Source organism: Chrysemys picta, chromosome 3 (assembly GCF_011386835.1).
Source record: "Chrysemys picta bellii isolate R12L10 chromosome 3, ASM1138683v2, whole genome shotgun sequence".
Lineage (NCBI taxonomy): Eukaryota > Metazoa > Chordata > Testudines > Emydidae > Chrysemys > Chrysemys picta.
Window position 1 is genome coordinate 202,065,792 of NC_088793.1, and position 23,527 is coordinate 202,089,318.

Genomic DNA, 23,527 nt, shown 5'->3' on the forward strand with positions numbered 1-23,527 from the left:
AATAATGAAGAGGGCTGGATTGATGTCTTTCATATATCACAAGTTTTTAAATCCCTTCAACCACTGTGTAGAATGCCCTTTCTAATTGAAGACAAGTCCAAATAATTATGATGATTATCTTCCTAGGAGAGGTTTTTGCAATATGTGGGAGTTGCAGCGCTTTAGGAAACTGGAATCCTCAAACTGCAGTGGTCCTTCAGACTCATGGGTAAGCTTTTAGTAATAAAAATACTGATCTAATACTTGCATTTTGATACTGATTTCAAAATTCTAAAAACTATACACACTTCATAAAACATGTTTATCTAATCAGGTCTCTCCATTGCTTGATCATTTGGAAAGCATTTTTAGAAAAAAGATGTTTACTAATGTAATAGAATGTGTAACTTACACATGTGCTTTTCCAGTTCTCAGTGATATCACATACTGGAGTGGGGTGGTATCACTGCTCAGCAGTACACTTGCAAAACCTTCTTTAAAGTGCTGTTATGGATGATCTGCACTAAAAACTTCTGTTGCTGTGCCTGTAAACCTGTAATAAGATAAGTTTTTTTGTGTAGCTATAAATGGGGGAATATCAAACACTAACACTTGTGTTGCATACATTTTAAATCGCTTAGTATGGGAATAAATACTGCAGAAAGAGTCAACCATTTTCTTAAAATTACACCATGTTGCTTATTTTTCTCTGGTTTGGGGAATAGCATGCATGGAATCTGTTTCTAACTCTGCCAGTGACTGTGTGTGACCTTATTCATTTAACTGTTTCTCATTTTCCCCTATCTGTAAAATGGAGATAATTTTTTCCCCTTACTTTCTAAAGCACCTCAGATCTACAGATGAAAGGCACAATAGAAGTGCTTTGTATTTTATTTTACTTGATGTATGCTTAATTAAGTCAACTAGAAGAGAACTTTTTGTGCTTTTACGTGTAGTTTATTTTACAAGATGTATGAGAACATGCACTTATGTCTGAGATCACAATCAAGTTTCAAAGCTTCTTATATTTAATGGAAAAGCTGACAATACTGCATATTTGTATTACCACAACATTCTAGATGTGGCTTCTTTCTAAATGGCTGAATCACTACTGCAGCATAGATAACACTGCTGTACAGCCAAAATGCTTCTGAAATAAAAGTAGTCAAACTTTACTAATTCTGGGTCACTGAGAACGAAAATGATGCTTAAAATTGTTGATTGGCTCTAGTTTTCAAGATATGCTATTGGGTCAGTATATACGACCCTTGACTTGGGAATGGCGGAGGATAAGTGAGTTATAAAGGGAAGGGATCTCAATTTAAACCAGAAATGACTAAAATACATCTTTGACTGGATCTGTGAATCAATCTAGGACTGGGTTTGGACAGTACTTGCTTTTTAGGCAAAACAATGAATGATGCAATCTGAAGCTGGTATTGCATCATACATTATATGAATTGCATCATGTTATTCCTAGAAGTCATGGATGATGCAATCATAATGAAGCTTACATCATTCTGCTGAACAAATTGCCCTATATCCGCTATAGAAATCATACAGTGTCGTGCTCTCTTATTTGTCAGTGTTTGATTTTGCAAAGGGACACATTTTTGTTTAGCCAAAGTGAGCAGAGATGCCTCGTACTTGTGTGAACAGTGCAGATAACTTCTGCTATGTTTGTGGTGAAGTGACTTTTGCATCACAAAAGCGCAGTATAACCACTATGGTTAAGAAAGCCTAACACCTTTATTTTGGCTGCAAAATTGGAGATCAGGACAAGAGGTGGGCCCCACACATGTTGCAACACTTGTGCAACAAATCTTCGCCAGTGGTTGAACGGGAAAAGGAAATCTATGCCTTTTGCAGTTCCAACGATTTGGAGAGAGCCAACAGTTCATACCAGCAATTGTTACTTCTGCATGGTGCCTCCAGTTGGGAAAGGTGTGTCAAAAAAGAAAAAGTGGACTGTGCATTATCCAAACATTACATCAGCTATACGCCCAGTACCCCACGGAGAAGGACTGCCGGTTCCTCATGCACCAGAATCATTCTCACTTGAGTCAGACGAGGAAGAGGATGAAACTTCTGGTCCTGAACCATCAATGTCACAGGACCCACATTTTCTCCCATCCTCCTCCTCTGAACCACACCTCATAACACAAGGTGAACTGAATGACCTTGTCAGGGATTTGGAACTACCCAAGAGTAAGGCAGAGCTGTTGGGCTCCAGACTACAGCAGTGGAATCTCCTGGCAGGTGATGTTAGGGTTTCCATGTTCCGTGACCATCAAAAGGATCTTGTCCCATTCTTCTTCATGGAAGGTGATCTTGTAGCCTGCAACAACATCGATGGTGTGATGGCAGCCCTCAACATCATTCACGATCCAGATGAGTGGAGACTGTTCATTGATTCATCGAAGACGAGTCTTAAAGCTGTTTTACTGCATAATGGCAATGTTTTATCATCAATTCCAGTTGGTCATGCAGTCCATATGAAGGAAACCTATGACAACATGAAACAACTAAAAGGTGCATAAACTATGACCAACATCAGTGGCAGCTTTGTGGCTATTTGAAGGTTGTTGCTCTCTTGCTTGGTCTGCAGACTGGATACACAAAGTACTGCTGTTTTCTCTGCGAATGGGATAGTCGTGCAAGAGATTCCCATTACATCCAGAAAGATTGGCCACTCCGACAGTCATTGGAGCCTGGGAGGAAAAGTGTTCAGCATCCACCACTTGTTGAATCAAGGAAGATTTTGTTACCACCCTTACACATCAAGCTGGGTCTGATGAAGAACTTTGTCAAGGCCATTGACAAAACACAAGCAGCTTTCAAGTACCTCCGTGGAAAATTTCCAAGGTTAAGTGAAGCTAAGATAAAGGAAGGTGTCTTTGTTGGTCCTCAGATTCGTGAACTTCTTCGAGATGATGCATTTAACCGTGCACTGCGTGGCAAGGAAAAGACGGCACGGAAAGCCTTCCAGTTAGTGGCAATAAATTTTCTCGGAAACAACAAGGCAGACAAGTACAGGTTAGTGGAAAACCTCCTCAAGGCATACAAAAGCCTTGGTTGCAACATGTCACTAAAGAAACATTTTTTGCACTCTCATCTAGATTTTTTTTTTTTCCACCGAACTGCGGAGCAGTGAGCGACGAGCACGGCGAGCGATTTCACCAGGACATTGCAACAATGGAGAAATGCTATCAGGGCAAATGGAACCCATCAATGCTAGCAGACTATTGCTGGACAGAGACAAGAGATGCTTCATTTAATGAATACAAGAGACAAGCCAAGAAGCGTCGAGTAGACACTGAATAGAACTAAACTATGTACATAATAGTTTTTTGCCTTTTGTTTCATAATAAATTTTATTTATATAACCCTTTTGCTGATTTTTAAAGTGTTACATAAACAGGACAGGTGAAATATTATCATGTAAAGCAACCATAAACACATGAAAAGACCTAGGTTTACAATTTATGATTAAAACTCTATCTACACAATATACATAGACATAAAATGTAAAAACTTAAATATCTTAGAAACAGTAGCCAATCAGTTGTTTTAATTGTCATATTTGAATTGAGCACATCAAAATACATAATAAATTGCACACTTTATCTCTGAAGCAGACGACTTCTCAAAAATTGTAGACCAGTGTAATAGATGGTGGTAGCAATAAAATTGTACTGCAACTTCATTATAAATGTTGTAAAATGCTTCCAGCCTCAAACCATTTGAGGGCTGTTACATAAATTCAATGTTGCTATTCAAGTTTCAAGAATGCTAGCCTAGTGTATTTGTGAATCTGTTTCTTTGACTAACTTTTTTTAAATAACAGCCCCGGTGATTTTTTTTTAAGATTGCTAGAAATGTACTTTGATAGTAAAATCATATTTTCCCAAAACCATGTTTGTATACTTAGCTGTTTCTATAAAACTTTTAGTTTTGGGCTAATGATAAAATTTTTTGTAAACCTTCATGTAACCAAATATTTCTTAAAACTATTTTTCCGCAGTGAGTTACGGAAAACTACTGTTGAACTTACTAGAGGAGTTGCTGTTCAGTATCGATATTTTAAAGGGTGCTTCTTAGAACCCAAGGTATGTATAACTTTTTAAGCTGTTCTTTTATTTAGTTTTTACTGTAATACTTTAACTTCATAAGGAGTAGGTCTTATGACTCCAGCAAAATAATAAAATAGACACAAACTTAGTCTGCGACAACTTACTGTTACTAAATGGAGTTTGTTACTTTCGTTATTCCTACCGCCCTGCTCCACAATTGCTGGTTTTTGTTCCTCCAATAAAAATGCATGAAGATCATGCAGAGCTTAAATACATACAAAATCCATCATAACTGCAGGTCATCTTTATCTGTTCTCACTAGAAGTAATCATTAAAAGCCATCAACTTTATTAAACAGGGTAAGAGTATTGCATCATAATAATGTAAATGTGTAATAGCAGAAGAAAATTATTGGTAATTTAGGTAAACATGCTAAAATTCTGCCTTACTGGGCTGTCTTTAATATTTACTTTTTTTCTTGATAAAACATTAAATGTTAACTGCCTCTTTTCTTTTGGAGTTGCCACATCTTAACCGCTTTCATTTAAAAAAGCCAAAAAAGAGTGAGAGCATTCCAATATTTTCCATAGTTCCTATGTAGGCATTTGCATGAGTTATACACCTGCAGTTTTTACGTGGCTTCATACTGAAGATTCATGTGAGTAGGAGTTAGAAGGCAGCATACTCATCTGTAGATACCAAGCTCTCCTTGGGATTAAGGATAGGAGAGCTCCAAGGAGATGATCTGATCATGTAGGAGAAAACCAACAGCTACTGTTTAGCTGCATTTTCCTAGAATCCACCATACTGAAGAAAAGGGGTCCAGTAAACCCACCCAACTGTCTTTTGCACCTATTACGTCTACAAATATATTGTAGTTCTTCACCTGGGTCCAATTCATTATCAAATCATATGTGACTTCAGTAGTAAGTAAATACATGGAAGAAGGGCTGCAGAATCATGCATCCTCTATGTATAGCTCAAATATTTTAAATTATTTCGTGGCTAATAGGTCTAAAAATTGACTGTTCTTGGTTTTCATTTTTTGGAGCTTGGGAAAAATTCTTTCTTGAGTTGAAGAAAAAATTATTAAAATTCTCTGTAACATTAGCTTATTTGACACATGCTCTAAAAGATAGTGTTAGTTCATCAGTTCCAGCATGTGAAATTAACCAATCTTAAACTGAAACTTAAAATAGATATTTGTGAAATATTCTGGGGGCATAAGAAGAGGGTGCAATGATGGTTTTTTTTCAGGGTGAGAAATTTATAAACTGGTACTCCTGTCAAGGTTAGTCTTTAGGCCTAACAAATCGGATAGTGCCCTTCTAATTGTTCACATACCCCAATATTTAAAATGTAAGCAGTAACAAATGGGGAAAAGCACACTTAGATTAAAAGAAATTGGCAAGAAATTTTTTGCTAGTAAAACACATTTTTTCACTTGTAATATTTGCAAAAGTTCACAGTATATATTGGTGAGTGTGTTTCTTTAAGTAGGTGCTCTGTATCGTGCACGCTCTATGTACCGTGTGATGCAGAGGCTGCCAAGGTAAGTATGAATTTTATGGAATAGCAGAGTAAATAGCTACTGTATATAAAAACCCATATAAATAGCCATAGTGAGATAACTATCCACCCGCAAACTTTAAATTGCACCTTGTTATAAACACCTGACTTAATTTTTTTAATAAAATTTGGCTTTTGTGTCTAGAAATGCTTTTCTAGTGGCTTGTCCCTTTTTTAGTTAAGTTGTTTATGGATATAGGAAAGATCGGTTGCATGGGTGGAATGGACAAGTTTAAGAACAAAATAAAAGATGCAACACAAATGAACCAGGTATACGGAGAACCTAAGGAGATGAAACATTAATAATGTAATACTAAGAGCTATATTTTTAATATAATTTGAGATTCAAAACACTTTTCAATCAATGGACTGTATTATATATTTCCTGCTGTTTTATTTAGTACTCTTGGTTAACTTCTAAATCTGAAACTTATTATCCGTACAGTTGCACTAACATAAAATTTAGTAAGGGTCTGAAAGGTACTTCATATATCTTGAACTTTTAATCTATCTGTGAATAATCACTTGAATACTTATATGCTAATCCTTCATATAATAAACAAATTAGGGGGTTAAGTATCTCTGAATATGTTTTGGAAAAAGTCCTTTTTTACTATAGTCCCATAATAATGTTTGTTTGTAAATTTATAAACATGCATTAGAATAAAAAATGCTAAAGACAAACCCAGTTTAAATATGTAAAGTGGTTAGTAGTTCTGTTTCACATTTCTTCATGAACTGGGGGTGCCTCATATGCTTGAATCAGAACATCATATTGATATATATGTGAATATTGGCTAAGCTAGAGATCATAGACATAGGAAACTGACCACTTCCACCTATCTAGAAACAAAATACTGATACAAATGAGAAGCTGAAAATTTTAGCACAGCAAAAGGTGCTTTATAATCAGTGTTCAACTTCAGGAAGAAATAAGCCGAAAAATCCTTTCCCTCAATCTTGTAAATTGTCATTTTGGGTAGTACCTCTGACCAGTCTTATTTCACTTTGAAATATAGTGTCAAATTAAAAGGACAGTTTATACTGAAGTATTTGTGTTACAACCAATATGAATATTTGATACCAATTAGTAACTGTCTTGGGTTGTTTTACATTTTGCTGTCATCTTCCCCCCCCCACCCCCCACCCCCCCAGTCAGTAGCAGGCTAGCAACTTCTAATTTCTGCCTAACTGCTAGCAACAAAGGGGTTCTCCACTTTAATGTGCTACAGCAGCAATTTGTGTGTTAAATCATTGCCTGAAACATTTTCAAACAGTAACTGAAAACTAGTTATCCTAGTGTTTTCTATGTTAGGTAACTTAAATGTGCGTTCCTGAGTCTTTGTGTCTTGTGAAGTCAGCTACCCTTTGAGCTTTCAGATTCTGTGCCAGTGCTGGTTGATGTACTCAATATTGTCTATCAGTGTGGTATAAAAACCTAGGTAGATGGACATCGATTGTCAAAAGTGCAACGTTAAGTCTTGCTTTAGTTTTCTAAGGCATTCAGCTGCCGTGTGCTCTTACCCAGCTTTATGTGGCACATAGGTTCCATTTTGAGACTCTTGGACTCCGGGCCAGCTCCAGGGTTTTGGCTGCCCCAAGCAGCGCCCCCCCCCCCCCCCCAAAAAAAAAAAAAGCCGCAGTCGCGATCTGCGGCAGCAATTCGGCGGGAGGTCCTTTGCTCCCAGCGGGAGTGAGGGACCGTCCGCCGAATTGCCGCCGAATACCTGGACGCGCCGCCCCTCTCCAGAGCGGCTGCCCCAAGCACCTGCTTGCCAGGCTGGTGCCTGGAGCCGGCCCTGCTTGGACTTATGGTGTGCATGTGCAATGCCCATTTAGGCATCTGGCATGACACTTGCACACATTCCATTGGTGAGTTCTTCAGGGCAGAGACTGACTTCCTTTGTTCATACCCTGCTATCATTGTTTGTTTTAGCTTTTGGAGAGGTCACTAGCCTACTTGATCGGAGCAGCTGTGGGCACCTGCCTCTCTGCTGGCAGACAAAGTTTTCATTGTGGGAATCCAGAGAGTGTGTGTCAGCCAAAAGCATGTGGGTCTGTTATAAGAAAACAGGGAAGAAACTTGACTTCACATTCTTTTCAACTTACTCATATTTTAGACAGTTCTGTTTTCCCTTTCCCTCTCTTTTATCCTTGCAATTATGATTTTTCTTTCTCTCTCTCTCTCTCTCTCTTTACTGTTAATTAGCATAACATTACCAAAAGAGAGATTAATGATGTAATATTAATCTTGTGTTGTAACTAGATGTATTCTGCCTTTTAAAGCATCAAGTGCTAGATAACTTTGGATATGCATTTTGCATGAAGTGGCTTTGGGTGGGGTATATGCAGCTTTAAGCTAAATGGGAACTTTGAATTTGTTTTTAGCAGTGTTAGAGATCAAGCCTAAATTTACTAAATGCTTTTAAATCCTTGGCTTTTGGGGTCACCTAATTCAAAAACCTTAATAGATGGCATATCCTTGACATAATATCAGGAAGTCCTAGCTGGTGCTAAAAAAAAGATACTGAGCCATAAACATTCACAGTGTTCAGATACTTTGATTATTACTATTGGATTTTAAGCTTGACTGAATTGTCCATTTTTTTTTTATCAGAAAATTAAGTTGTTTCTGTTAATCCCAAACAAATTTAATGTTTGTCTTTTTTTTTTTTTTTTTTAACTCTGCTGAGACAAAACTGGTGTTGGAGCTTGTGATGCTTTGTAAGAGAAGGGACAATGTAGACTTGATAAAATCTAGAGTGGATCTTAGCCAAAAATACCAGGATGGTGAACCCTGCAGATAGCTAACAGCACTTTCTGTAGAAAATGGTAACCATGTATTGATAGGGTAAGTAGATAATTTAAGACAAAAAGGCAGAAAAATAACGTTAGTCATTAAGAGGTCCAATCAGTACAGATTATCCAGAGTCTTGGGCCCAACAAAGTCTGTTCCTGCTTCTGCAGCCAGCCAAATGATTCACTATAAGCTCTAACTTAGAAAGCATTTTTAAAGTTCTGTTGATCCTCGCAACAGAGAAACAATCCTTGTTCTCAATATCTAATTGACTTTCTACCAGATTCACTAAAACCAAATATTGCCCCCCTACAATTGGCAAAATTTGGGGGGAGACCCACAAATTTAATCTTGGTCCAACCAAAACTAACCACAAAGGACTTCACTGATAGCTTGTTGTGTATAAAGTTAGAAGCATATTTTGTTGTGGGATTTCTTAGTCTTCTGCCCTGGCATCTTCATCCCTATTCTGTGGATCCTTCTATGAATACACTCCCCTTTCCCCAGGAATAGTCTATATGTAAAATATTTAACATGGATATATGGTTCAATTAAAATGATGCACCTCTCTGCCTCTCTTTGAGCATTGTGAACACTTTCTTCATGCTTTTGCTATGCCTTTTAAGCAGAGTAAACTTTTATATTCCTTTTTGTGGCAGTGAACCAAATTCAGATCTTCTATTTGAATTTTAATGAGGTAATGCGGAAGAGCAGACTCTCTGCCACAGTCAAAACACTTTTTTGTGTCAGTCTGAGTTCCTCACCAAATAAAATAGATATTTTTTCAAACTTTCAACTGCAAAAACCAAAAAAAAAAAAAAAGACCCAACCCCCTCCCCTTGTGTTTAGATGAGTTAGAACCCTACCTGAAGGAATACATTTAAGTAATATAGTTAGCATTAATTATCTGAATAACTATTGCAGTACCACAAATTAAAACAAAAACCTGAGTTCAGTGAGAATTATTTTCTTGTTGGAAAGCATAACTTTCCAATAAAGTAGCTATAAATGCTGAGGATTTAAAAGTTCCATCCAACTTCTCTGCTCCCAATCTGAATTTGTCAGTTTGTCATAGTGTGACCTGACTCATCAAATTGTATCATCAGCAGTCTCAGTGGTAAGAAGCAAGCCTTATCTTTTCTTATTCTATAGCATATAAATTGAGATCATAAGCACCCAAAGTGGCATTGTGGGTAGAATATCAGATATAACGTAAGAGATTATTGCAGACATTTAACTTTTAAATTACAGACTATCGATGGTCCCTGCCAAGTCATAGTTCACAAGTGGGAGACTCATCTACATCCACGATCAATAACCCCTTTAGGTATGGGCATCAATTGCATCTGTTTGAGGCATATGCATAAGATTACTAATATGCTGCACATTGGTTTAGTGGGATTGACAACAATTTATAGCTTTAAAATATTTAAATTTAGTACTGTGTTGCAGGTAAAAAAAATTTCTTTATACATCATGGACCTCATTCTCAAAACCTTAAAATTGTCAAATCTTAAACTCTGAGCAACTGCTTTAAAAAAGCAATGGATTTGAAGTTGTTTCCTAAATGTTGTCTTTTCCCTATTTCTATTTAAATTGGAGTTAGCATAACTTTTTGATGTTTGTCACTCTTTGAGACTGAGGATCCATACTTACATTTTTAAAAGTGTGGAGAAGGGGAGGATGTGAACATACCCTTATCCTTGTTCATATGAAGTTTAAGTAGTAGACTTTGAGGACTTTAATCTTTAATCCCAGTAAGTGGGCATTTTAAGTAAATATTGCTAACAACGATAGTAACATAATTCAAGGTGATGGAGTTTTGTTTTCTAACTGTAAATACCAGAAATCCCCCTTTGTTGTAGGGACATATGATACAAACTTGATTAAGTTCCTAAGAGTTTTCTGAAATCCAAACTTTCTTTTTAAAAAGTGATTGAAGTCCTTCATTGAGTGTAGTTCAGATCTCTTTATTAGCCATAGGATGGCACTTTTCTACATATATTTTTCTCCATATATCAGAAGGCCAGTGTTTCCTAAACCTGTATTAGTTCATTCTACATAGATTAAATACCTTCTGGCTCCTGGAGAGAGTGGACCCTTTAGTTAGAATCTTCTATTTAAATATTTGTTAGGACTAATCATGTGTACCATAAGGGATTACTGTTGCTTACTAGTTAGTTTGTGAATTAGAGTAGTTAAGGATTTCTGTTCCTACAGCAAATTGTTTTTTTCTGTATATTGGTCAGCAATTAATATTCTGGTCTATATTCTACCCTCTGAACTTTGTCTCTAATACATTTGTTTACCTTACTCTGAATAGTTTTGAATTTTTAAGTAGTATTCAACTTTATTCTTTTTAACCCTGTAGTCACTGAAAAAAATACACTGGTCCTGTGAGTTCTGGGGTGATTATTTAAAATGTATAATCTATTACCTAGGAAAGCTAAAGTACTAATAAATGTAATGAGATAAGAACTTACTTCTTTTTAATATGTTAAATGAACTTCCCAGGGATCTATTTATTTAATATAGCAGCTCTGTTTGTTTTTATAAAGAGTCTTTTTAAAGAAAAAGTACTTTCTTGATCTAGTAAAACCTGGATATTGGCGATCTAGAGCTGTGTGAAAACTCTTCGCAAGTTCATAGAAAAAATAAAACTTTTGTCCTTTGTCACAAAAATGTCAGCCTGTTAATGCTGATAGAAAACTTGTCATTACACCACAAAACGTTGTTGTTTAATGACTATTAAAGATTGAGGGCAGAATTGTGGTGCCTTTTTACAAAAGGCTAATGGCATTATTGGAAAAATATTATGAAGTCAAATTTTGGTTTTCAAATTTTGAGAAACAAAGGTTGATTTATTTTAGTTTTTTTTTATAGCTCAGAATGGTTATGGTTATGCTGGCGAGTTTGCATACTTCCTGAGTTTCCTGCTTTTATAACCTTTTTGAGTAGGGTAAAAGTGAAGAAACACTTAGACCCATTTCCCTGAAACAAGATATTCAATCAGATGCACAGAATAACCATTTTAATTGTGACTAACTTGATTTAGAAGCTTTTTGTAGAAAAAAAGCTTGTATGCTTTCAAGAAACATTTCTTAAATGTCAACATATATAATACTAAATGGTTCTTGAATTCTAGCGATGCAGAACACTAGCAATATAGTGTAATCTGCAAGAAAACCAAACTTTTAGAATGCATTAATAGAATTTTGCAATAAATATGCTTATTCTTGGTCTACTTTTTTCCTTCTAAATTTTAAATACAATAGTTTAATTTTGACATTTGACTCTGTGTAAGGTAAGAATGCTAACTAGTTTCCTTCCGTTTCCCCTCCCTTCAATTATAGAAAATGACATCACTGTTGATGATGGACAGTTTGGAATCCATAGTAAGTAAGATGTATTAATTACTTTAAAATCCTTACCAGCATGTATGAATTTTAAGAAGTCAAGTGTTAGCGATGAAAAATATAATGAAATTATACATGTTAAACAAAACATTTGCCAATGCCTGAGGGCCTGCTTCCGACTGGTGATGCCCTTTTCAGGGGGAAGAGCACCAGCCTTGTGCCAGGGAGATATTCCACTGATCGCAGGATGCTGTGGCATCATGTTTTGGCCATGATCTTCATCCTCCCCAGATCCTTCCCCTTTCTGCTGCTGTGTCTCAGCGGTTAGGTTTGGTAATATCTTTTAGGTCTTGTCTACACTCCAGAGTTATGTTGACAAAAGTTATGTTGACTATCAAAAAGCACTATAATACACTCTCTCTGTCACCAGAGCGCATCCACACTTGGGCTGTAGCGTTGACAGTGAGAGCAGTGCACTATGGGTAGTCATCCCACAGTCCTCCTCACCACCTTCTGCCGCTAGCACTTGTAGGTTGGCAGAGTGGATCACAGCGCATCGTGGGTTTGTGGCATTTTTCAATGGCCCATGTTTACTGTGTGCTCGCCATCTCTGTGTTAAAGGATGGATCCTGCACTGCTCTCTACTACTCTGTTAACTGTCAAAATTTGTAATGTTAAATTGAACATACCCGTTAAGCCTTTCCAGTTTAAGCAAAATTCTTAGTCCAGCCTTAGAATAAACATGGACAGTCTGCCTAAATAATCAGACCAAGAGCCATTAATACACTACCTCCCCAATTGCTCTCATATATATGTTCCCACACTTGCAGGCTTCATACCAAGTTCTCCCTCACTTTACAACTGTTTTTTCACACACCTCACAGCCACTTCACCGTTCACTCATTGCTCAACCCTCTAACACCTACAAAATTATCCCAGTTTGACACTACTGTCACACATTACACATCAGTTCTGTCCCTTCCACTAAATTCCTAACTTCTGTTTTCTCCTGTCTTTGCTTTTTGCTGTCCCCCCAAGCTACCTCTTACTCCTGTCCCCAAAGTTGTCACTTCTCTTCACTGCCACACTAATCTATTGCTTCTCAGCAGCTTCAGAGCTGCAGAGGCAATTTCAGTACCTCATCTGATAGCTGGTACCTTGCACCTCCTCCTGGGAGCCCCACTTGTAGCACTAATTTCCTCATTGTGAGAAGCTGAGGATTCTTCTCTACCTCTAGCCAGCTCACACTCATATATTTATTCCACACATGGGTGGAAAAAATTAGAGGGAACATTGGTTACAAGGTATGGTAGACTGTGCCAAAGAAACTAGTTATGTGAAATCGCATTATTTCAAAGTTATACCGATTATTCTGTTTTTTAATTATATTGATGTATGTTTCTTTTTTGAAAATCTCTTAGGCTGTATATAACTGTTACAACTTTTCATCATGTTTACTTTGCCAGATGGTGTTGAAACTCTGGATTCTGGGTGGCTGTCCTGTCAGACTGAAATAAGATTACGTCTACATTATTCTGAAAAACCGCCTGTCTCAATATCCAAGAACAAATTTAAAAAATCTAGGTTTAGGTAAGATCATCATAAGTTGCAATTTTTGTAATGTTAAGTTCTATCACAAGTTAACATCTGTTGATAACATTAATTCAGTGGTGCTGCTTTCCTCAGGCTTCTCCCATTGCTAATTTTATTGTTCAAAGAAGAAAAATGTTAAGAGGTCACAATGTATGGTTAGCATCCCGCCTATTTTACAGCTACTTGGGGGGGTGGGGATACTGTCATACATGCGATATTTATGTATCCTTGCATGTGCTGTCAAATGATACAAATAATTAATTTGGTATTTTTAATACTCCATTCTGATGTTTTAGATAAATGTGGAAAAAATTAATAGCTGTTATAATCTTTACGTCAGTTGATTTTTTTTTACTGTCGTCCTGATTTTGTTCAGAGCTATATTTCTTGAGATTCTTCATTAAATATTTAATCATTATGAAAGAATGAAGCAGTACATTCAGATGAAAGAACTACTTCAGTATTAGCCCATTTTCAGTCTTTATATTTTTATAAGAAGTTTATTTTAATAGGTCCCTTTTCTCAAACTACAAAAAAAATTCGTATACAGTAAAAGCTGTTTTATCCAGCACTTCACCAACTGGAAAGCTTTATAAATCAGCATTTCTGATCTTCATTGAAATTCCAGTTTATAATCTGGTTGGCATGGGGCGTGGGAGTGGGTGCAGGGCGCTGGATCTGGGAGATACTCATCTCGGGTGGCTCCCAACAAGCGGCAACCTATCCCGGCTACTTCTGGAGGTACCCCAACCTGCTGCCCCGAGTCCCCGCCTGCACCCCTTCCCGCACCCCTTCCCGCACCCAAACTCCTTCCCGCTTAGTTAACCAGTATTTTTCACTTACCAGCACCCCAATTTCCACCAACATGCTAGATAAAACAGCTTTTACTGTAGCAGGAATTATAGCATCATATATCAGGAAGTAAACAGACTGCTTTTCACAGCAGGTACACACATACACATGTCCCTTTGTCTTAATTTCCCTCAGCCCTAGAAAAAGAAAGTATAAACTGTGATTAGATGGGACTCATCTCTCAAGTTATATACATGCAGTGCTAAAGTCTGATCGTGTTAAGCGCAGTTAGCTGTCAGATATTTTATACAGCTTGGATAGTGCAGCGATTCTCCAGCTTTTAAAATAGCGTATCTGGTGTCATTTTTCCTCCCATTTCTCAATCATGCTGACCACCTGCCTTCCATTTTCAATTGGTTAGAGGATTGGGTTATACTGGTTTACATGGAAAAAAATATTAAAATGTGTGTATTTTTAACTATCCGTGTGATTTAGCTGCTGGAAGTCAGATATTGAGCCCACATCATGTGATCAGCTAGCTTTTCACATACCACCAGCAAGTGCTCTGCAGATCATGGACCATAATTTGAGAGCCTTGTCATAATGAACGCCTGGCTAAGATGGTAGGGACGCCTTCTTCCCTCCCATCCCGGTGCTCAACCTTGTCATGAGACTGGAGAGGTAATTGCCTTACTGAGAACAATTGCACCTAATATGCCCTTGCTCTGTCCAATACTGTAGCACCTTACAGTGTTTCTTGGGGCACACTGTTGGCAAGGCATGCAAGAGAGAGAAGGTAATTCTTGAAACCTGACCCTAGTTTTCCTGAGAATCGGTGCACTGCCCTCTTGCAGGTTACTTCAAGGACCTCCTTGCTGGCTTGTTGTTAGCAATTCAGGAGGGCAGGAAGAGGCTTTGAACCTCTTTCCCTGTGGTACGTTGGCTCTTCTGCTGCCTAGGACTATTCATGTCACCAAAGTCCTGATGTGCATGGCAGATTGAATAGACATTACTCCCCCCCTCCCCTCCCTAGAAGGTTGGGATTCATAAGAACTCTAATAAAGATGTCTCAGCTTGATATCCCTACCAAAACTGGGAATTTTGGGCAGTGCCAGGTCAGACAAAGGAGGTAAGTCTGCATGTAACAGTTCGATCATTTTGCAAAAGCTTGGTCTCATGACTCATACCTAGACTCATTTTCTCAGGAGGCACCCTCACTGGATCGTAAGGTGCCAAGGAAAGTAAAACTTGACAGGATTTTTGCATACAGCCATAGTAGATGTCCTCAGGGTTTTCTGGGCCTGATAGGTCTGGTGGTAATCTTCAATTAGATCTGGAGGGCTAAATGCTGTTTTTAGTGACATGGGTGCATTGAGACACCTTTCATAGAAGAGTTCCACACTCAAAAACTTTCTTTTTAGAACCAGAAATTGCATATGTTAAGTGATCTAAATATCAGAAGAGGTGTATAATGCACCAAGGACCGTAGAGTTCTGGTACATGAAAGGATGGATGGTCTGAAATCCGTTGGATAGTCAGAACAACACAATTAAGGTGATTGTGGCTGCCATTTCCACTGTCCAGGGTCCTGTAGTGGAGGGTTAGTTTCCGTCTCTGGACTGTTGAGATTTTTCATTCTGTGGTATTGAAGATAGATTTGATGTAGAGGCACTATACTAGCAGCATTCTCTCAGTGGGATTTGTTTGCTGCTTTTAGTGTTATGTGGAACTCCCTTTTTTTTTTTTTTTTTGTAACCACTGAGAAAAATAGCTCTTCATTTACTTTGCTTTCTTTTGTAAAGGACTGATAGGAAGCAAAGAGGCATAAAAACCTGTTTCATGAAATAATGTTTGCTGGATGCAACTTTGTTTGCTAGGATAGGGCACATTGGAAGCCAGGGAGAATTCTCCACATTCCATGCAGGACCACTTACTATTTTCAGTCTAGGAATCTTCATGAGCACTACATTCAATTAAATTTTGTGTTTATTTAAAAAGAATCTGAGGTTTACTCTTTCTTTGCATTTATCTTTGTGGCTTATCAATAGCACAGGATATACCTACTTGTATTACTTGACTTTAGGAATATTAAGGAACTTCTGTGTTTGTGTATGCATATTCATACATCAGTTGTCAGATGCTCAAGGCTGAGGGGCTGATGGTGACAATTACCCTAGTCTTCAGTTGCCTTCGGGTGACCCTTTAGGTTGTTGGTAATTATCTCCTGAAGGAGGCCATCTGTTCACTCTGGCACCCGTATAATTAGTAAGTAATGATTACTATCTTTTAAACAATGGGAAAACTTTTCAAAACATCCTGTAACTATTTTTTTCACAAGTAACTTGTGCACTTATAAGTCAAAATTAATCATTTTTGAAAAATGGAATGTAGTCACTAGAGCCTAAGTTTCTCTGAAAGTCTATGCAACTCAGGCTGTATGTACACTGCGAGTGAGGGGTGTGATTCCAAGCTTGTGTACATGTACTCACGCTAGCTCTCACATGAACTAGCATGCTAAAAATAGCAGCGTAGTTGCAGTAGCTTGGGCAGTGGTGGGTACAGTCTAGCCATCCCAAATACAAACCTGCCTGAACCCCATGGTTGGGTGATGGGATCCCCAGGGTACAACCTGAAACTGTGGGACTGTTATGCCCCCTTAACTCTCCAGCCTGGGTTGTCTCTTACAATGCAATGCCAGCCAGTGACAAGCAGTGAACCCTTCCAGGTGCTGTGATCACTCAGCCATCGGCATGTGGAGTCCCACACACAGCTAAATTGCATGAAGGCTTTCCCAGTCATTCATGAATCATACAGAGAGAGGCACCAGCAAATAGTCTTACACTGCTAAAGACTCTCTTGGACAGTGCAAGCTCATTAATTAGTTCTCCATTCCAACAAGGGTGGTAGACATGCAATAGTCCTTGTTAGCTTGAGCTAAGATTCTTTAAGCATTTCAGCCTAAACCACGCTGTTTTAGGTAAAATATAAAACAGATTTATTAACAACAGAAAGATAGATTGAGCTCTATGCCTGCTACTTATAGTCACTTAAAGTTGGCTACATAAGAAATAAAAATAAACTCTGTCTAAATTCTACAGACTAAGTAAGGTTTGAATCAAACCGCTTTTCTCACCCTAATAGATGTTACAGGCAGCTTACAGTTCCAATACATAGCCTGGATTTCCTTCCCAGCCTGGGACCAATCTCCCCAGTTCAAAGTCTTTGTCTTCCGGACAGTCTTTGAGGTGTTGAGATGGAGGAGAGAGGCCAAGTGAAGTCGCTGTCCCTTTTCTCTACTTTCTTCCAGTTTCTAGAAAGAGCCTTGCTGTGATGGGGGATTAGGCAGCCCCAATTGTGTATGTGTCCTCTCTGGAGGCATATCTGGGAGAGTGGATTCTTCTCAGTGGGCCATCAGCAAATGTCTGGCTGGTCCTGATGTAAATATATTTTACTAGGTTGCCACAGAAAGGCTGGCTGTAGGCGTCTCCCAACTTCACAACATATTTCAGTAACACACACATAGCAATACTTCATAACTTCAGATTCACACAATCCAACAGGGTAATAATATTCAACAGATCATGACTTCTCAAATGAGACCTCACAAGGCGTACTTTGTGACATGATGATATGTTTTGTACAGTGGTGATTATGGGGTTTCCAGGGTGCTATTTTGAGGTACAGAACGTTACAGTATGTACTCAGCAGCTAGCCTGTGCTGCCAATGCCCAGGCTGCTGTGGTTATGCTGTTTTTAGCATGCTAGCTCAGATGAAAGAGGGTGTGGGTAGGGGTACATGAGCTGCAGACCGCACCCCTAGTTTGTAGCATAGACATACCCTTAGGGATTGTCTACATGGTGAATTAGCATGCAGCAAGCCAGAGTGTGAGTCTACAGCATACTATTTGCTATGTGCTAGCTCGCCATGTGGACCCTGCTACACAAAAAGTTCTATAGTGCGCTTTGACATCCTCTTCTTTGGGACTGCAAAGCTTTTAGTGCACAGTAGCAGGTCCACTTGGCGTGTTAGAGTGTGGCAAACTAGCACACTATAGAGTCACACTGTGGCTTGCTGCACGCTAACTCACGTAGACAACTCCAATTCTCTTAAGTCACATAAGCCTTTTAGAAAAATCTTACGCAGTGTCTTGAGCTTTTGTGATGTGCAAGAGCATAAGCTATGAGGTTAAAATCTAAATCTATAGTGGTGTTTTGGAAAGTATAACTAGAGAGTAATGGCTCCAGGATGGGAAGTATTATCCCACTAATGTTGCCTTGAGATCTGGGTCATCATGATGTTTAGGGAAATATAGGTAATACAAAGGCATATAAAGTTTTTGTGGGGCAGAATCATACTAGATCTGCTGACCTAGTATTTTGTAGGTTTTTGAGTTGTTGTCGTCACTGAAGATGCTTCACTAATTTTCTAGCATCTGATTTGTTTTTCTTTTTGGTGCATAGGGTGAAGCTGACTCTAGAAGGCTTGGAGGAAGAGCACGATGATGCCCACCAAGATAAAACTGTTACTCAGAAAATATCAAACACTCTGGAGATCTCCTTAATAAGTGATACTGAATACAAATCTCGGCACTCTCAACCAGAATGTGGTTATGGTTTGCAGCCTGATCGATGGACAGAATACAGTATACAGGCAATGGAACCAGATAACTTGGAATTAGTCTTTGACTTTTTTGAAGTGAGTACTTGTCTGGCATGTATGTTAGGAAGTGATGAGTCTTTGGTGCAGGAAGGGGTAATTTTAAATTGCTGAACAGCTAGCAATTTTATTTTAAAAATGACTAAAAGTATTTAGTCCAGATAAGTGGTTCTCAACCGGGGTATTTGTACCCCTGGGGGTACACAGAGGTGTTCCAGGGGTACATCAACTCATCTATATATTTGCCTAGTTTTACAACAGGCTACAGGAAAAAATCAGTACAAACTAAAATTTCATACAGACAGTAACTTGTTTATACTGCTCTATATATTATACACTGAAATGCAAGTACAATATTTATAGTCCAATTGATTTATTTTATAGTTATAGGTTAAAAATAAGAAAGCAAACAATTTTTCAGTAATCGTGTGCTGAGACATTTTTGTCTGATTGTGTAAGCAAATAGTTCTTCTTCGAGTGCTTGCTCATATCGATTCCAATTAGGTGTGTGCGCGCCGCGTGCATGATCGTCGGAGAATTTTCTACCCTAGCAACACCAGGTGGGTCGGCTGGGGAGCCCCCTGGAGTGGCGCCTTCATGGCACTTTGATATATACCCCAGCCGACCCAGTGCCCCCTCAGTTCCTTCTTACCGTCCGTGACGGTCGTTGGAACTGTGGAGCACGGCATAGCTGTTCTCCACTCTCCCTAGCTTTACTCGTTAGTTTTGTTGTAGATAGTTCCAGGAGCCAACAACTATCGGTACAGACTCCGATCACGCTTCCATTGTGCCCGGACTTGATCTCTCAGGACCACGGCCGACTCTGTCACCCCGACCTGCAATCGTTGCACCTTACAGCGTGGATGCTGCATGGCTGACTCGGGCGGAGTTACGATGCTCGCATCCCGTGCAGCAGGTTCTGTTGGGCAGTAGGAAACCCTCTACACGGGCCACTTGGCCAAATGGAAGCGCTTCTCCTGTTGGTGCGAGCAGCGGGCCATGCCCCCCTTGCAGGCGTCGATCCCACTTATACTTGAATATCTCCTATCCCTAAAACAGCAGGGCCTGGCGATATCTTCGGTCAGGGTGCACCTGGCTGCTATATCAGCGTTCCACCCAGGAGAACATGCTTCCTCGGTCTTCTCTAACCCGATGGTCGTCAGATTCCTCAGGGGCTTAGACCGCCTATACCCACAGCAGCGTCAACCGGTTCCGGCGTGGGATCTTAACCTGGTTCTCTCCAAGTTCACGTTCCATTGGTAGCCATTGGCTACCTGCTCACTCCTTTACCTATCTTGGAAGACAGGCTTCCTTGTAGCCATCACTTCAGCAAGGTGTGTTTCTGAAATCAGAGCGCTCACGTCCAAGCCTCCATACAAAGTCTTCCATAAAGACAAGGTGCAGCTTCGCCCCCACCCTGCCTTTCTTCCCAAGGTAGTATCAGCTTTTCATGTGAACCAGGATATATTTCTCCCGGTCTTCCATCCTAAACCGCACGCCACGAGTCAAGACCAGCGTATGCACTCCTTGGATGTACGCAGGGCCCTTGCTTTCTATATTGAGCGTACGAAGCAGTTTAGGAAGACGACGCAACTCTTCGTTGCAGTGGCTGACCGGATGAAAGGCTTACCGGTCTCCTCGCAACGTATCTCCTCTTGGATCATGTCCTGCATTCGTGCTTGCTTCGACTTGGCTGGTGCCCCGACGCCGCGCCTCACCGCCCACTCCACAAGGGCCCAAGCCTCCTCGACTGCCTTTCTGGCTCACGTTCCGATCCATGACATTTGTAGAGCGGCGGTTTGGTCATCGGTTCACACCTTCGCTGCTCACTATGCGCTTGTACAGCAGTCGAGAGATGCTGCTGCATTTAGATCAGCGGTTCTGCACTCAGCGATGTCTCACTCCGACCCCACCGCCTAGGTAAGGCTTGGTAGTCACCTAATTGGAATCGATATGAGCAAGCATTCGAAGAAGAAAAAATGGTTACTCACCTTTGTAACTGTTGTTCTTCGAGATGTGTTGCTCATATCCATTCCAAACCCGCCCCCCTTCCCCACTGTCGGAGTAGCCGGCAAGAAGGAACTGAGGGGGCGCTGGGTCGGCTGGGGTATATATCCAGCGCCATGAAGGCGCCACTCCAGGGGGCTCCCCAGCCGACCCACCAGGTGTTGCTAGGATAGAAAATTCTCCAACTATCATGCACGCAGCGCGCGCACACCTAATTGGAATGGATATGAGCAACACATCTCGAAGAACAACAGTTACAAAGGTGAGTAACCGTTTTTTTTTTTAAGTGAGTTGAAACTTGGGGGGTACTCAAGACAGCTCCTGAAAGGGGTACAATAGTTTGAAAAGGTTGAGAGCCACTAGTCCAGAAACGAAAGAAATAGTAGGCCAGTTCTTCCTAATTGTTTCACTTACTGCCAATTCAGGGGTATGGGTCCCACTATTTAGTCAAGGGGTTTTTTACATATCTTAGGAGTCCCTGTGATTAAGACCAAGCAAAATAATCACTGTTGTTAACCAGGGCTATTTTATTACCAAAAAGAAAACATTAAACAAAATGCAAGTGACAAGAGAGCAAGTGATAAACTGGTTACTTCCATTACAATCTCTTCCGTATCAACAATATATTGCGACTCTTTTGTAGTTAACTAAATGTTTATAGATAGTCAAAATAATTTTGTTTCAGGGCAGGTGTACCTGCTGGTTATTAATAAATAGCCAATCTGTTTATAGTTGGTAAAGAAGCAACTGTAACTGTCTATGAAATCAAAGAAGATATTTAAATCAGTTACTTAAAAGAAGCCATTTAAGGAGTCTCTCTTGAGAGAGGCCAGTTAACCATTATTAAGAACCTTAAATCCACATAACTCCCACTATTTCTGTTTACCAATGTTTATCATCTATCTCCTGTCCAGAAATACATGGACTAACCACTTAGTGATTAGCAGGAGTAAAACTGCTAGTATTTTAAGTTACAACAGCATTTCACTATTCCAACAAAATCATTACAAGAGGGGTGTTATTTTTTGTTTTATTTATTTTGTTTTTTTAAATCTAATAGTTTGTCAGTTTCTTAGTTAACTTTCTCTCACCAGTCCATGTTGAAGTTTTGGGACGATTTTTCCTTGGGTTGTTTTTTTTTTTTTTTTTGAGTCTGCTCTGTTTTTCTTGTGTGTCTGTGGCAGCTTGTTTGTAGAGATGGACAGGATGAGTTGCAAAGTGCTTGCTGTCTAAGCAGAGTAACAGGATGTGTGTGAGGGGTACTCACTCTGGAATCTTTTCTCTTATAATTTTACAGAAATAGGAAGGAGAACACCTCTGTAAGCTTGTTTAGATTCCAGGTTGATTGCTGCCACCCTTTAATTGGTTTCATGTCTTCATGGTAGTTCTAGTTAGCCCCATCATCTTTAAGAATATATAGTTTGTTAATACATATACAACATTTCTTTAGTTTTCTGTATTTTTGTAGCAGGAAAGCTTCAGATGAGTTAAAAACTAACTTTCAAAAGTTTTTTTTATTTAGTCCACTTTCTGTCAGTCTTTGTTTTATTAGATTTTGACAGGGAATATATAATTATATTTTTAAAAAGTCCAAACACTCCTGTTTCTTATGTTGTGTGAGTCCTCAAACAGTTTTTTTTTAATTTAAATAGGTCTTATAAAGTCTTCAGCTTCAATAATTAAAAAGTCATTGATTCTTAACAGAGTTTGGAGAGAGAATTCTTGTCTTCCAAAAGTGGATGAGCATTTGCTTGGGCATTGTCAGTAATTAATTTTATACTAATATAAATATTCTATATTTAAATGGATTCCTGAATTAGTAATTAGTTTAGCAGCATCAAATGACCGTGCTATACTTGTACATACTATTCATATAACAATATCAAGCGGTTATTATATGAAAGTTTGCAGTTAGATACAAAATATTTGCAAATATACATTTTAAAAGAAACTTTTGCCATCACTTGAGAAACAGCAAAGGTTTTTACCTTTAAGTGGAAACGTGAGTTTGAAGTGACCAATATCTTCTATAAAACATCTGACCATAAATGTTCTCGAAGATTAAAGAATGACGACTTCAGTAGATGTACAAAATGAAATATCCTTATTGAAATTGATTTTAGAATTCTTTGGATGAGTTTATACTAAGGTTCTTCTTTGAGTGCTTGCTCATGTCTATTCCACAGTAGGTGTGCGTGCTCGCCATGTGCACCGGTGCCAGAAGTTTTTTTTTCCTCAGCAGTACCCATAGGGGAGCGCTGCTGCGACCCTGGAGTGGCGCCACTATGGCGCGCTATAAGGGGAGCCACACGCTTCCCCCCACACTCAGTTCCTTCTTGCTGCCAGTGAAGGTGCATCGGAACTACTTGCTCCAGCTTCGCTGCAGCTCGTTCCAAATCTCGTCTTGTTCAGTAGTACCTGTTTCAGTTAGTCCGTTAAAAGTTCTAGTTTCTCTAGTTAGAGTTTGGGCCGGGGTATGCCCCAGGCCCCAGGGTTTAAATCATGCGAGTCTTGTAGACGTTCGATGCCCAGAAGTGACCCGCACACCGACTGTCTCCGCTGCCTGGGCGAATCCCATCTCAGCGACCACGGTAAAATCTACAGGTCCTTCAAGCCCAGGACGAAAAAAGAGAGAGACATTAGACTTCGGGCCTTTCTCATGGAGTCGACACTGGCTCCTACCCTGGTGCACCGAGCGGAATCG

At 39.3% G+C, this 23,527-nt stretch overlaps 1 protein-coding gene across 2 annotated transcripts in view; it reads left to right on the forward strand.

The window, feature by feature from the left end:
* GPCPD1 (glycerophosphocholine phosphodiesterase 1) overlaps window positions 1-23,527 on the forward strand; it is an 87,567-nt gene that overhangs the window by 24,704 nt on the left and 39,336 nt on the right. For both annotated transcript variants that reach the window (XM_005287440.5, XM_005287441.5), the window contains exons 3-8: window positions 127-208; window positions 4,004-4,088; window positions 9,670-9,745; window positions 11,772-11,813; window positions 13,241-13,364; window positions 18,621-18,855. In XM_005287440.5, the coding sequence (XP_005287497.2) occupies window positions 127-208; window positions 4,004-4,088; window positions 9,670-9,745; window positions 11,772-11,813; window positions 13,241-13,364; window positions 18,621-18,855 (644 nt within the window). The remainder of the gene's footprint in view (window positions 1-126; window positions 209-4,003; window positions 4,089-9,669; window positions 9,746-11,771; window positions 11,814-13,240; window positions 13,365-18,620; window positions 18,856-23,527) is intronic.